At 41.2% G+C, this 15,085-nt stretch overlaps 1 protein-coding gene across 1 annotated transcript in view; it reads left to right on the top strand.

The window, feature by feature from the left end:
* cdh7a (cadherin 7a) overlaps positions 1-13,866 on the top strand; it is a 226,637-nt gene extending 212,771 nt beyond the window's left edge. Inside the window, exon 12 of the mRNA XM_041814197.1 lies at positions 13,154-13,866. Coding sequence (XP_041670131.1) covers positions 13,154-13,668 — 515 coding nt within the window. The 3' untranslated portion in view covers positions 13,669-13,866. The remainder of the gene's footprint in view (positions 1-13,153) is intronic.
* Positions 13,867-15,085: the final 1,219 nt, after the last annotated feature.

Raw genomic sequence — 15,085 nt, 5'->3', positions numbered from 1 at the left:
CAAATGATACTACGCTGCAGCCTGTTTGCTGCTAATGCTCTGCCAAGGATTTTTGGTTTGTGTAAAATATAAGACGCTGAGAGGGACTCGAATCACTGAAGGGCATAATTTTTTTAAAGGAATAAGGAATATCTAAAATTTATAACGAAAAAATTAAATATATATGTGTGTGTGTATATATGGAGTTAATGAGTTAATTATCCAAGATTAAGTGTATCTACATGAGATAGATGGCTGAAGGTATAACAGGATATATGAATAAATAAATTAATAAATGTATCGTTGGGCAAATAATCTATATATGGATGAATGAATGATAGTGTGACTGAATGATAGATGGATTATGGTAGATAGAAGGATGGGTAGAAGAATGGATGGATGATAGAAGGATGGATGGATGGTTGAATGGTTGGATAATGGATGGATAGCTGGATGATGGATGGATGGATGGATGGTTGGATGGATGGATGGATGGATGGTTGGATGGATGGATGGATGGATGGTTGAATGGATGGATGGTTGGATGAATGGATGGATGGATGTTGAATGGATGGATGGATGGATGGTTGAATGAATGGATGGTGAATAGATGGATAGATAGATGGATGGATGATAGCTGGATGATGGATGGATGGATGGATGATGGATGGATGGATGGATGGATTGATGGTTGAATGGATGGATGGTTGGATGAATGGATGGATGGATGGATGATAGCTGGATGATGGATGGATGGATGGATGATGGATGGATGGATGGATGGATGGATGGATAGTTGGATGGATGGATGATGAATGGATGGATGATATAATCTATATATGGATGAATGAATGATAGTGTGACTGAATGATGGCTGGATGATGATAGATAGATGGATCGATAAAAGAATGGATGGATGATAGAAGATTGGATGGATGGATGATTGAATGGTTGGATAATGGATGATGGATGGATGGATGTTGGATGGATGATGGATGGTTGAATGGTTGGATAATGGATGGATAGCTGGATGATGGATGGATGGTGAATGGATTGTTGAATGGATGGTGAATGGATGGATGGATGGATGGATGGATAGCTGGATGATGGATGATAGATGATGGCTGGATGATGGATGGATGGATGGATGGATAGCTGGATGATGGATGGATGGATGGATGGATGGATGGATAATGGATGATGGCTGGATGATGGATGGATGGATGGATTAATGGATTGATGCATCATGGGTTGACGGATGGATTAATTGAAATGAAAAGGCTTAATGGATTGAGAAGCTGATGGATGTGCAAATATTGGATGAATTGATCAATAGATAAATGGATGAACTACTAAAAAAGCAGTTTTACTGGAAGAACAGTAAAATCATTTGGAGTTGGTTAAATATTTCAGCATTTACCATTTTGTCATCATTCTGTCACATTTAGTGATGCTGTTTAATGTTTAAAGGAGGGATCGTGCTCTTTGTCAGTAAAATGAAGCGTAGGACTCCTGGCCTTCTGTGGAGGATTTTCATTCATGCTTCTATTGTAATGCTCATTTGCCTTCCATCAGTAACTCCGCTGTGGAACCTTTCTGCCCTTGCAGCTGCTGCTTCTATTAAACACACATGTTCACATGCAGGTTTGGAGGTGTAACCGTGTTTATCCAGTGCTCTCTGCTGTTTTACTTTTACTATTTGTATCTCACACAAGTCGCCAGAGAAGATTGGCTTGGCCACAAACACACTGTTGGAGCCAGAAATATAGCTTTCTGCTCTGTTTTCTTTTATGACGGTGGCGACTCTTCCCAAAGGCTTAACTCCTCACTGAGATCCACTGATCACTTCTGAAATTCACACAACTCAACATTTTACTGCTTGTATAATCGAGAGTGGATACCGCACTCAGGCAGGAGATCTGCTTCACTTTAACTCCTACAGAGATGCTGCAATCATATAAAAAACCAATGCATGAAAATGACTGTCATTAAAACTTATCCCAAATAAAGACCTTGTATAGAGATGAATTATAAGTATGGAGGATTTACTTAATATGAAATTAAATCAAATACGCGAGGACAACCAATGTACAAACAAATATTAAATCCATTAAAATGCATTCATTTAAATATTGTTTTGGAGCTTTTGATAAATACATCTGAAATATTTCCAGTGCTACCAGTACAGTTGGCAATAATGTTCTATCATTTCTACAAATGGAGCCGCCTGAATCAAATATCTTTTAAGCTTGTAGCTGTGCAGGAACTCCAATCACAGCAGGGGCCGGATTTTAGATTCAGGTCTAACCTGAGGGCCGAACAGGGTCAACATTTAACCATAAACTGTCAACCTCATTTTCACCAGTAATAAAATATTTAAAAACAAGCACTGAAGATAAATAATTGGGAAATTCAAAAAGTAAAAATGATCAATTTAAAGACTCAGATTTGAGATAAGAATTCCAATTTATTAGTATAAAAGATCAGAACATGATATTAAAAATAGAAAAAATGTTTTGAAGAGAAAATATCAAAGGAGAAAGTGTCAGATCAAATTTGAAATCATGAGTTTAGAAAAATTCAAAATATGAGTTAAAATTTTAAATTGTGAGTCTGAAAGGTCAAAATATGGGATTAAAAGCCAAAATTAGGAGTTGAATATGTCAAAATTTGAGCTAGAATCCAAAATGATGACTTAAAAAATTAAAAATATGATTTAAATTCAAACTTGGGAGTGTATAAGTTCAAAATATGATATAAAACGTAAAAATGATCAATTTAAAATGTCAAAATATGAGAAAAAAAATGAAATCATGAGTTTAAAAGTCAAAATATGGGATTAAAAAAGCCAAAGTAAGGAGTTGAAAAGGTCAAAATATGACTTAAGATTTAAAACTGGGAATCTAAAAGAGAAAAATGTGACTTATAAACTCCAAATGATGAGCTGAAAAGGTCGAAGTATGAAATGAAAAGTCAAAATCACAAGTTTGTGTCGTAATCTTGAGATGTAAATTAAAAATATAAAATTAAACACAAATTAATATTTTCACCCACATTCTTGACTTTTTATAAAATTTTTCTTGTTCTTTACTTTTTCAGATTTTTATGGTTTAACAAGGATATTTTAAATAATCAAGTTGAAGTTTACATTTTTATACAGGAGGAAATCTGCAGACCTCATACTGGTGAGCCAGTTATAATACAAATATGATATGATCTCGTGGGCCGGATATAATCGTTCCAGGGGCCGGATTTGGCCCCCAGGCCTTGAGTTTGACACCTGTGCCTTCGATTCTCTATTTTTGTCCATGTTAAAGCAACAGAGCAACCAACGGAGTTCAACTTGAGGGCAACACAGCTGCTGGCTTCACGCCAGATAAGACATGTGGCCAAACAAGTGAATAAGTTTTCCCTGTTAAATTCTACTCTACTCGTTTTTCAGCGCCAGTACTGATATCAGAGGTTCATAAGCTTGATAACTAATCAGGGCTGGGCAATTAATCAAAATTAGATCTATTTGCAATATGGCCAGGTGCAATTTACAAATCACAGAAGGTGCAATATTTCTTTAACCTAAAATTTTTGTCAAAATAGCAGATTTAAAACTTTTCTTTCGCTGCAGAGATGTTAGAAATGACTTATCATGCAATCATCCAAGTTGCAGTTTTTTAGAATAATAAAAAAAAATCCTACTTTTTTGTAACTTTGCAAAGCAGATGGATACACCCATATCCTTGTTTCTCACTGGCGAATCCATCTTGTTCTTGGCCCGGTTAGAAAGTGACAGGACCAATCAGCGACAAGGGGCAGAACTTTCAGGCACAGCAGAGTCGTGACGTAAACAAGCAGCAACAAGAGGCCGGTGCAGTTATGGCGAAGGAGCTTAGCATTAATGCTGCTAAAGCACCACTTTTACCAGAACTTGACGACATTTCTTCGTTAAAAGAAGAACAAATAACAGCAGTGAGTTGTTTTCTTTTCGAAAACGACAAAGGTCGAGTACTTGCATGTCTATAGTCAATATAGTCAACAGTTCCTTTCTTATTTGAAATATAAGTAAATATCATCACACTTAGATATTTTTCGAAAATTTTAAGCCCTGGTTTTATCTAATATCTTGATAATTGTAATATAGAATGCTTTATTGCTTGTGTTTGAGGCAAAAAAACCCATAAGATCAGGAGCTTAAGAAAAATTGAATATCATTTCGCAATTGCAATATTGGGGGAAAAAATTGCAATTAGATTGCAACATTTTAAGCATTTAACTATTTAAGCAAAATACGTACAGTTTTCTGGATATTCCTGACTTTTCTCCAAAAACTGTAATAACAGAAATTATTCCAACGATGTTTTAGCCAAAATGTGAACGTGTATGTGCCCTCATGTACTTGTAGAGTCTTAGGAATATTGGGTGTCTAGGATTTCTATTTTTGTTGCTGTGTATCAGAAGTTTTCAGTATAATTCTGTTTACTAAAATCATATTCAGTTTTGTCATTCTGGTATTATGACAACCATTTGTTATTTCCATCCATCCGTCTTCCTTCGCTTATCCAAGATCGGGTCGCAGGGGCAGCAGCGTAAGCAGGAAAGCCCAGACTTCCCTCTCCCCGGCCACTCCGTCCAGCTCTTCCCAGGGGATCCCAAGGCGTTCCCAGGCCAGCCAGGCGACATAGTCTCTCTAGCATGTCCTGGGTCTTCCTCGGGGCCTCCTCCCAGTGGGACCTCCCCGGAACACCTCACCAGGGAGGCGTCCAGGAGGCATCCGGACCAGATGCCCAAGCCACCTCATCTGGCCCCTCTTAACGCGAAGGAGCAGCGGCTCTACTCCGACTCCTTCCCGGATGGCCGAGATTTTCACCCTATGTCTAAGGGAGAGCCCAGACACCCTGTGCTAGAAACTCATTTCAACTGCCTGTATCCGGGATCTCGTTCTTTTGGTCACAACCCACAGCTCGTGACCGTAGGTGAGGGTAGGAACGTAGGTCGACCGGTAAATCGAGAGCTTCACCTTGTGGCTCTTTTTTCACCACGACAGACTGATGCAGAGACCGCATCACTGCTGACGCCACACCGATCCACCTGTCAATCTCCCGCTCCATTCATTTGTTATTTCGTTACAGAAAAAGATACATATTGCCATTCAGCTTTAAAATATCTGACTTTTGGTCCTGTGCTACCTCCATCAGTCTGTTGCCTCATTTAGCTCATCGTCATCCCTCTTTCCTCTGTGCATGTCCCCCCCTCCTCTTCTTGTATTAACAGCCCCTGTGCCGCCCCTCGGCCCAATCCTTTATTCTGATCTTCCTTGATGGCCTTCCATCAAGACCTCTTTCAATCTCCTGGGCAGCAATCGGGGGCTGTGATTGCATGTGATTGTATTGTTTCGGATGAGACGCGAGTCAGAAAAGACCCTGGGCTGCATCTCACTGCTGTCACGCTCAGGTGCTGTCAATCCTAAATCTGCTTCTTTTTTCCTCCCCTCCATCAATCTCTTCTTTCTCATCAGGTGAACGGAAAAAAAACACTCACGCTAGAACGCAGAGATTCCAGTTATCTGCCATCATGGCGGGGTCTAATAACTACAATGCATGTTGGAGAGCTCTCCAGAGCGCCACTCCTACTCCTCCTTTTGGGATTCATCAAATGTGTGCGAGAAACTTCAATCCCAACGTGATGCATATTATGTGCGGTTTCACCTGGCTGCCTTTTGAGCACACAATGCACATTACCTTTGTCTCCATGTGCTCATAAGCTAAGTGCTCATTAATCAAAGGTTGATATTTTTAGATTTAATTACCGAGCTTGTCCTCTACTCTTTGCAGCAATATTCCTGAAAAAGCCCGAGCACAGCTCTGTTTCTTAGTAAATGTCACATAAAACCTTTTTTTAATGATGCAGTCACTTTTGGATGATAGGTCCAAACTACTGAGACGATCATTATCTTGTTAAGATCCCGAGTCTTTTCTTCCCTCCAGTCCAGGTCAGGTATGGCTCAATCCTCCAGAGGCCCAATTAGGACATTACGTAGCTCTCCGGTTCTGCAGACAGTTATTTCTGTCTGCGTGCGGCTTATCAGACTCATTCCATAAATCTCCATGTCCATTCATCTGTCTCTTAATTTTTTCGTCTGTCTCCTGTTTTAGCCGACTGTCTGCGTCTGTTTTTGTCTGACGGCACACATTCTCTTCTTCAGATATCATCTTTTAAGCTCGACTGAATCGCCACGTCGCACTTGTGTGTGTGTAATCTGTGTAATTGTTTGTTATCGCTCGTTGACACACAGATAACAAAAGAAGAAGAAGAAAAGAAATTCAGCCCTTTTTTTCAGAATGCAAATCAATTAAAAGCTGATTCTCTTCATACAGAAAGCCTACAGAGTCAAAGCGGCCTTTTGTGAGCGAATTTGGAAGAGGATTCATTGAACAAAATACAAACAACATTTTTTAAAGTGCAGGCAAACTCTAACAAACATAAGAGATAACAAAGACTCATAAAAGTGATCTTAATCTTACATCAACTATAAAGCATCGCTGATAAAAGTTAACTTTAGCGGCTTTAGCGCCTCACGATGTATTTGCTGATTCTGCTTTGATGTTGTTCATCAAGCAAACTGTTTTTAATGCAGCAGAGGGATGTTTGTCATTATAAGGAGGAAGATAAAGCATCTTTGTGTTGTCAGACACCTTTATTGTCTCCCTTCAATGTCGCTCTGTTCTCATAGATACATAATTAAGGAAAGTACATTGTTATTCTAGCATAGGGGTGTCAAACTCAAGGCCCAGGGGCCAAATCTGTATGAAATTGTCCAAATTGCCTTGGAAAACTGAACCAGTAGGACTGTCCTTCACTGGAGATAACAGGCTAGGTGCAGCCAGGGAAAGGAGGTTTTTGGTTGGGTGTCCACAGAATTTCATCTCTGCTTTTCATAGGTGATGTGGTTATGTTGGCTTCTTCAGCTGGCCACCTCCAGCATGTGCTGGGACAGTTTATAGCTGAGTGAGAAGTAGTCAGGACGAGGGACTGCACCTCCAAGTCGGAGGCTTTGGTTCTCTCCTGGAAAACGGTGGATTGCTCCATGAGATTGACAGGCAGATTGGTGCAGCATCAGCAGTGTTGCAGAGGTTATGGCGACGAGGGAGCTAAGCTCTCAATTTAATGGTCGATCTTTGTTCAAACCCGAAAGAATGAGAATGTGGTTCAAGTGGTTTAGATGAGATTCTTCAGGAGGGTGTCTGGGCTCAGCCCAGGAGACAGGGTGAGGAGCTCAGACATCCAGAGGGAGCTTGAAGGAGAACCATTGCCCCTTTGTCTCGAAAGGAGCCAGTTAGGGTGGTTCGGGCATCTGATAAGGATGCCTCCCTGTGGAAATGTTCCCAGCCTCTTCACTCCCAGTCTTTTTGTCCCTGTTTCACTGCATGCAGCATGTAATTGTCTGCTTGTTATTAGTAATAAAAAACTACAGAGTGGTTCCAGTGTTTCCAGCATCTCCATGTGCTGTACTATGAAAGTGCTTTGTCTGGCATTGTGTATAACTTGGCCATGAATAGTATCCCATTTTGTTTTAATATGTTCAGCAGATACTGAACAGCTGCTGAGTTAATTTCCCGTCATACCAAACTTTTAATCAGAACTGAAAGTGTGGCAGCAGATAAAGAGTTTTAAACGGCCTCATAGGAAGGATTCACTGCAAACGTCTCTCACTGTATATATATATACATGTTTTAAAGTTCTATTTAAAGTGAGTTTCATTTATGAATGATGTTGATTCCTTTAGGATCAATGAAGTGTCTGTCCGTCTGTCTATCTATCTACAGTCATGGACAAAAGTATTGGCACCCCTGGAATTTTTCCAGAAACTACACAATTTTTCCCAGAAATTGTTGCAATTACAAATGTTTTTGGTATACACGTTTATTTCCTTTATGTGCATTGGGACAACTCAAAAAATCTGAAGAAAAAAGACAAAATTGACATTACTTTATACAAAACTAAAAAAATAGGCTGAACAAAATGATTGGCACCCTCAATTTAATATTTGGTTGCACACCCTTGGCAAAAAATAACTGAAACCAATCACTTCCTAAAACCATCAACAAGCTTCTTACACCTCTCAGCTGGAATTTTGGACCACTCTTCTTTTGCAAACTGCTCCAGGTCTCTCAGATTTGAAGGGTTCCTTCTTGCAACAGCAGTTTTGAGATCTCGCCATAGGTGTTAAATGGGATTTAGATCCGGACTCATTGCTGGCCACTTCAGAACTCTCCAGCTTTGTCTCCAACCATTTCTTGGTGCTTTTTGAGGTATGTTTGGGGTCGTTGTCCTGCTGGAACACCCATGACCTCTGACGCAGACCCAGCTTTCTGACACTAGGCCCTGCATTGCAGCCCAAAATTTTTTGACAGTCTCCAGATTTCATGATTCCTTGCACACAGTCAAGGCACCCAGCGCCAGAGGCAGCAAAATAACCCCAAAACATCCTTGAAGCTCCACCATGTTTGACTGTAGGTACTGTGTTCTTTTCTTTGTAGGCCTCATTCTGTTTTCTGTAAACGGTAGAATGACGTGCTTTTCCAAAAAACTCTACCTTAGTCTCATCTGTCCACAAAATGTTCTCCCAGAAGGATTGAGGCTTACTCAGGTACATTTTTGCAAACTCCAGTCTGGCTTTTTTATGTCTCTTTGTCAGCAGTGGGGTTCTCCTCGGTCTCCTGCCATAGCGCTTCATCTCATTCAGATGACCACGTATGGTCCCAGCTGACACTTTTGCACCCTGAGTCTGCAGGACAGCCTGAATTTGTGTGGAAGTTGACTGAGGATGTTTATCCACCATTCCAACTATCCTGCGTTGCATTCTTTTGTCAGTTTTTCTCTTCTGTCCACGTCCAGGGAGATTAGCCACAGCTCCATGGGTTATAAACTTCTCGATTATATTTCACACAGTGGACAAAGCAATTTCAGGATCTCTGGAGATGGTCTTGAAACCTTGAGATTGTTCATATTTTTCCCCAATTTTGCTTCTTAAGTCCTCAGACGATTCTGGGCTCTTCTTCCTCTCCTCCATGCTTGGTGTGACACACACAGGCACACAACACAAAGGTTGAGTCAACTTTTAGACACTCTAACTGGCTTCAGGTGTGATTTCTAGATTGCCAGCACCTGTTACTGCCACAGGTGAGCTTAACTGAGCATCACATGCTTGAAATAAAATGATTTACCCAAAGTTTTAAAAGGGTGCCAATCATTTTTTCTGGCGCATTTTTATTTTTGTCTAAAATTATGTCAATTTTTGCCTTTTTCTTTGGATTTTTTGTGTTGTTCCAATACACATAAAGGAAATAAACGTGTGTATACCAAAAACATTTGTAATTGCAACAATTTCTGGGAGAAATGGTGTATTTTCTGGAAAAATTCCAGGGGTGTCAATACTTTCGTCCATGCCTCTATCCATCTATCTATCTATCTATCTATCTATCTATCCCTGAGGTCATGGGTACTATGGATTTAGGCCAAGATGTCAAAAACGGAGACTGTTCTACTCATTCATTTCCACTTGTTCCTATCTTTCCCTTCTTCCATTCTTTCTTACTTCCCCCTCTGGTGATCAGCTGATTATAACAAAAACAATCTTCTCTCAGGTCATGACCCAAGGGGTTGCCATGGTAGCTTCTTTTTCCTCTCTCCTCCTTGGCGGGGTTGTAAACCAGCAACGTGCATACCGCCACCTGCTGTTTCAACTGAGCACATACCCAAGTGGGCCCGGGCAAGGTTCAGTGTTGCTAGTGTGAAAGCACGCCAGCGGGGGTCACCACGGTGAAATGTTCATATTTTGAGACAGCTTTGCTATGAAGACAAAAAGTGAGATAAACAGCTCACCAAGGCCTTTAATATTCACTTTTAACAACATGTAACTGCAAATCTGAGCTTCCTCCCAGTATTTAGGGAAAAAACACCTCCTTTCATGACTAAAAAAGTCTGATTTGGTGCAGCACAGACTCATAGGAAGTGTGTGGGTGAAAAAAAAAAAAACACTAGTAAATAATCAGCCCCAGTTCACCCAAATCACACAGCATGTGGAAAGAAATACTCTAATGAGAAAGTGTATTCTGTGATGCATGCTGGAAAGAAAAGGGCAGCGTAGAAAACTCACCTTGTTTGTTATCGATTGTGCTGCGTGGATCATTTAAACAACCCAATTACTGCAAAAGCTTTTGTTACGCTGAATTGATCTCTGTTTTCATTTAGTGTACATCATCACTAAGTGTGTTATGAAGAGTGGGGCTCCTGTAGCTTCACGGGTGCGTATGCTACACTGTCTCGGCTGGAAATCATTTCTTACAGGACCCCTTGGTACCTGACAGAGAATGACTTTGTATGCTCGGCCATCCACCTGCTCATCCTGGTCGGACGTGGTTGGATGTGGGCCAGCTTCAGTCTGTGACGCATCGTGCCTGCCTTCTAGGCATTAAACCCTAAAGAGCTTTGCTGGAAAGCACTGAGAATATTATATTTCAATGTGCCACTTTGTAATTCACTTTGGAGGAGCCTTACTGAATCGAATAGAATTTAAAATGAGTCCAGTTCCCAAAATCAGAGGAAACAATCTTCCTCAGAAATGTTTGCGGTTTTGCATGAAGCAGGAAAATAAGTTTCATGGAAATTAGTCGTGGTTATAAGACTGGAGGGACCCTTCTAAGTATTTTAGAAAAAAACTGTAAAAGTGCTGCTGTTGTAGGGTATCAGCAGTCAGCAAATGGCCAACCGAGAGCCACCCATTCATCTCTTTCAGCCTTTCCATGTGACACTTTCCTCCCTTCCATCTCTTCCATTTACTCCCTTATTAGAGGGTGTGAAGTGGTGTTTGAATTTGGTTCCCGGGCCTCTTACTCTGCTGCCTGCAGTTGCTCCACTCCGAGAGGGGAAAAGAAATATGGGCCCACAGAACGATATTTCACTGGCACTAGCTTGACATTGATGGATAGAGGATCATTAGACATTTGCCAGTTTGCTTGGGCGTAGAGTTATTTTCAGCAATAATGTATGGGAGAGGGAGCAGGGGCTGGAGGAGGGCTTCTGAAAGATCTCACAGGCCCAAAGACTTCAGTTCGGTGGAGTTTCACGTGCGTCTTGTAGCAAATTGAAGGTGGATGAAACCACAGCGGGGACTAATATATTAAATTACGGGTTTAGGTTTGTAAACACTGATTGGATTTATAAGGCAGTGCTACAAAACCTTTTAGCCACACAGGGCTGGATGAACTCAAATACCCCTTACATCCCAAATTTCAACTGTTATCAGTGACTTGAAGTAATTTTAGGATATTATTTAATGTGTGGCGTATGAGTTTGAGTGCTTTTGTTGCTGAAGCTGTGTGTTGTTGACATTCTTGGTCAGGTCTCCCTCAAGAGAGGCCAGTTGATCCTAATTATCGCCTCCCAGCTCCCACAGCCAATCACAGCTCTTTCTCTCAACACAACAGCGTATTTAAATATGACACACCTCTCACTAATCCCTGCTTGCATTAATGCTGATGCACCACGCTGATACCTGACCTCCCCCACCCCAGCCTCCTCCTTTATAGCTTAAAGCTTGTTGAACACTCATATTCAGATTCGTGCTACTTTGGCTCAATTGCCATTTAACTAATTTTATTGTATTCAGTATACATTGTCATAAATGTAACTATCCATATGAGGGTTTCTAGCCATGCAACCCCCTGGAAAGTTAAAGGGATACTTCATGATTTTGGCAAATTCACCCATTGCCATAATTCCTACTGTCTTAGTAATAGGTTTGTTTCCTTTAGTTGTCGGTGCATGCTGTTTCTAGATCTGGGGGGACTGATGTACCAGCTGCACAGCTAACGCTATGGAAGCAGATGGTACTTTTTGCTTTCCCTCATTAAATTCATCAAATACACAATCCAACAACTCCAAAACGCTCTCGTGGACGAGTTGTGACCTGCACATTCACCACGCTATGAAATAATAACATATAATTATGTAACATTACGACACATGAAGCAAATACTCAGAACTATTTCTTGAGTAAACCACTGAGCGGAGTGACACAGTGCAGCAGCCATGTCTGGAGTTTAGTTCTGGCTTTGCGTTTAACTTTAAAACATCTCTGTATCGTAATGTTCCATGATTATTTCATAGCGTGGTGAATGTACAGGTGGGTGAGAGGCGGAGTACACCCTGGACTGGTCGTCAGTCAATTGCAGGGCTGACAAATAGAGACGGACAACGAGGCACGCTCACACTCACACCTACGGGCAATTTAGAGTCACCAGTTAGCCTAATGAGCATGTCTTTGGTGGTGGGAGGAGGCCGGAGTACCCGGAGAGAACCCACACGTGCATGGGGAGAACATGCAAACCCTGCATAGAAAGGCCCTGACTGAGAAGCAAACCAACCACCTTCTTGCTGTGAGCCAACAGTGCTAACCCCTGCACCGCCATGCCGCCCATAACCAAAAATATGACTTGAAAATTAAAAGTGAATTTAATAGTCAAAATATGAGACAAAAGTCAGAATTAAATAAAAAGTCAAAACCATGACTTTAGGTCATAACTGTGAGATGCAAATTAGAAAATACAAAATGAAAACACAAATCTGCAGTCGTCATACTGGTGGGCCAGTTCTAATAAAAATATGATATGATCTGGTGGGCCAGATGTAACTGTGCAAAGGGCCGGATTTGGCCCCTGGGCCTTGAGTTTCACACCATGATCTAGCGTATTTGAGTGCTGATATCAAGTCTTTTATCCTCTCAAAGCACTCAAATGTTTGTAAGAGTGCTCTGGAGTGTTCTTGAATAACAAATCAGATAGAAGAAGACCTTGGTAAATGTCAGAATCTAAAGTTAAAAACTGAGTAAGAGAGGCTGAAGAACAACTTTCTTCATAGGAGCCTTTGGGGAATGAGGTTCATTACTTTTACTTAAGAAGTTTAGGTAATTAGCTATTGTTAAAAAAAAACTAGACACTATTTGTAGCAAAGTTAATGAGTTAGCTCAAAAATCTCAGGTTTCAGTTTCACCTGAATGCACTCTCATTGTGTTTCAGACCCTCTAAAAGCCTCATATCCCTGCTAGTTCTCGTCTGACTGGCACTGTAAATGTGCTCCTATCCGTCAGCACTGACTCATGCCTGTCTCCCTCTCTCTGCAGTGATGGTTCTGCTAATTGTGACAATGCGTCGGCGGAGGAAGGAGCCCCTGATCCTGGAGGAGGAGAGGGACATCAGAGAAAACATCGTCCGTTACGACGATGAGGGCGGCGGAGAGGAAGACACAGAGGCCTTCGACATGGTCACCCTACGCAACCTCAACGTCATCAGAGACCCTAATGTGCGGCGAGACGTTACACCTGACACCCCGACCTTCTTTCATTACCCATCAACCACCCGCCCGTCTTATAAATCCCTGCCGGACAACGTGGTGTTCCGGGAGTTCATTTGGGAGCGTCTTAAGGATGCTGACGTGGACCCGTCGGCTCCGCCGTACGACTCCCTGCAGACGTATGCTTTTGAAGGCAGCGGCTCTGTAGCCGAGTCGCTAAGTTCACTGGAGTCACTAAGTACAGATTCAGATCAGAACTACGACTATCTGAGCAACTGGGGACCTCGCTTCAAAAAGCTGGCCGACCTCTACGGCAACAGCGACAGCGCCGGCGTCTTCTCATAGCCCCTTAATGTCTCTCTTAACATTTCTTGGACTTGAGAAAAAAAAAATACAAGTAATTTATTGTCAGAGAAAATGATTTTGTCTGCCTTAGTGCACCGGAGGAAGGGATTCAAAGACAACACAAGAGAGATGGAGAGAGGAACGCTTTGACTTCAAAGCTATTCGGTTTGTTTACCTCCTTGTATGGATTTTGAAAAAGCGTGCCGTGGTGAGTTTTGACACAGACTTCAAAAGTGACTCGGCTGAGGGGGGAAACCTTGTGTGCAAAAGACATTAAAGGTTTCAGAGTTTGGGGTCCAGTCCAACCATTGACTGCAGAATGCAAACATGTTGGAGCATTTCTACGGGGAGGAACCTGTCCTTTCATTCCAGCGATGGGCACGGGCCCAGCACCCTTTGCTTTGATGCATTCCTTTGCTATCTTTGTGCTAAAAAAAACATTTCACATGAAATGCTGTGTCCCTGGCGGCTAATCAGTAGTCACTTGACTGTTCATATGAAATTTGACAATTTTATGTTTTTTTTTCCTCCTTCTTCATGGTTTTTTGTGGGGTGGTTTGGGAGCAGGTTGATGAGAGGCTGTTTTCCATAAACATTTAGTCACACAGCCTCATTAGTCATGGACTCAACACTATATGAGACGTGCAACAGCACCCATACAGTATAAACAAGTAGTTGATGTGCTAAGGAAGTGCCGTGAAGACAGTTGTGCAAATAAAAAAAGAATGACACTCGTCAGTTTGGTGTCTCCACTGGGGAAACAGGTATAGTTTCTTTTTTCTCCTAACAATACATTTTGCAGATGTTGCAATGTAGTGTTCGTCTGAGTCTGTTTTTTTCTATTTTCCGAGTCCAATGTTTGATTTCTGAGCTATAAAATTCAGTTGTTCTGCTTTTGTACGGGGAGGGGGCGGGGGATGTCTGCAACACCAGGAGGCTTCGCTGAAGGATGATCGGTCCTTGTTGTGTTTGATAGTGGATTTCTTTTTCCAAAATAAAAGCAGGCGAAGCTGCAGATTATAAGTCGGGGGTGTCAAACTCAATCACAACAGGGGCCGGATTCTGGATTTAAGTCTAACCTGAGGGCTGAACAGGATCAACATTTAACCATAACCATCAACCTCATTTTCACCAGTGATAAAATATGAAAAAAACAGCACTGATGGTAAATCAGTTAGAAATTTAAAATAGTGAAAATGAAAACGTTAAAGGCTAATGTTAGGATATTAAAAATAGAAAAACAATGTTTTTAAAGCGTAAATATAAAAAGAAGTTGAAATCATACATTTGAAAGGTCAAAATATGAGATCAATTTTGAAATTGTGAGTCTGATAGTTAAAAATTTGGGTTAAAAAAGCCAAAATTAGGTTTTGAAAATGTCAAAATATGAGCTACAATTCAAAATGATGACTTAAAA

This window comes from Cheilinus undulatus, linkage group 19, assembly GCF_018320785.1.
Source record: "Cheilinus undulatus linkage group 19, ASM1832078v1, whole genome shotgun sequence".
NCBI lineage: Eukaryota > Metazoa > Chordata > Actinopteri > Labriformes > Labridae > Cheilinus > Cheilinus undulatus.
Note: the sequence above shows the minus strand (reverse complement) of the source record. Positions and strands in the feature narration are given on the sequence as shown.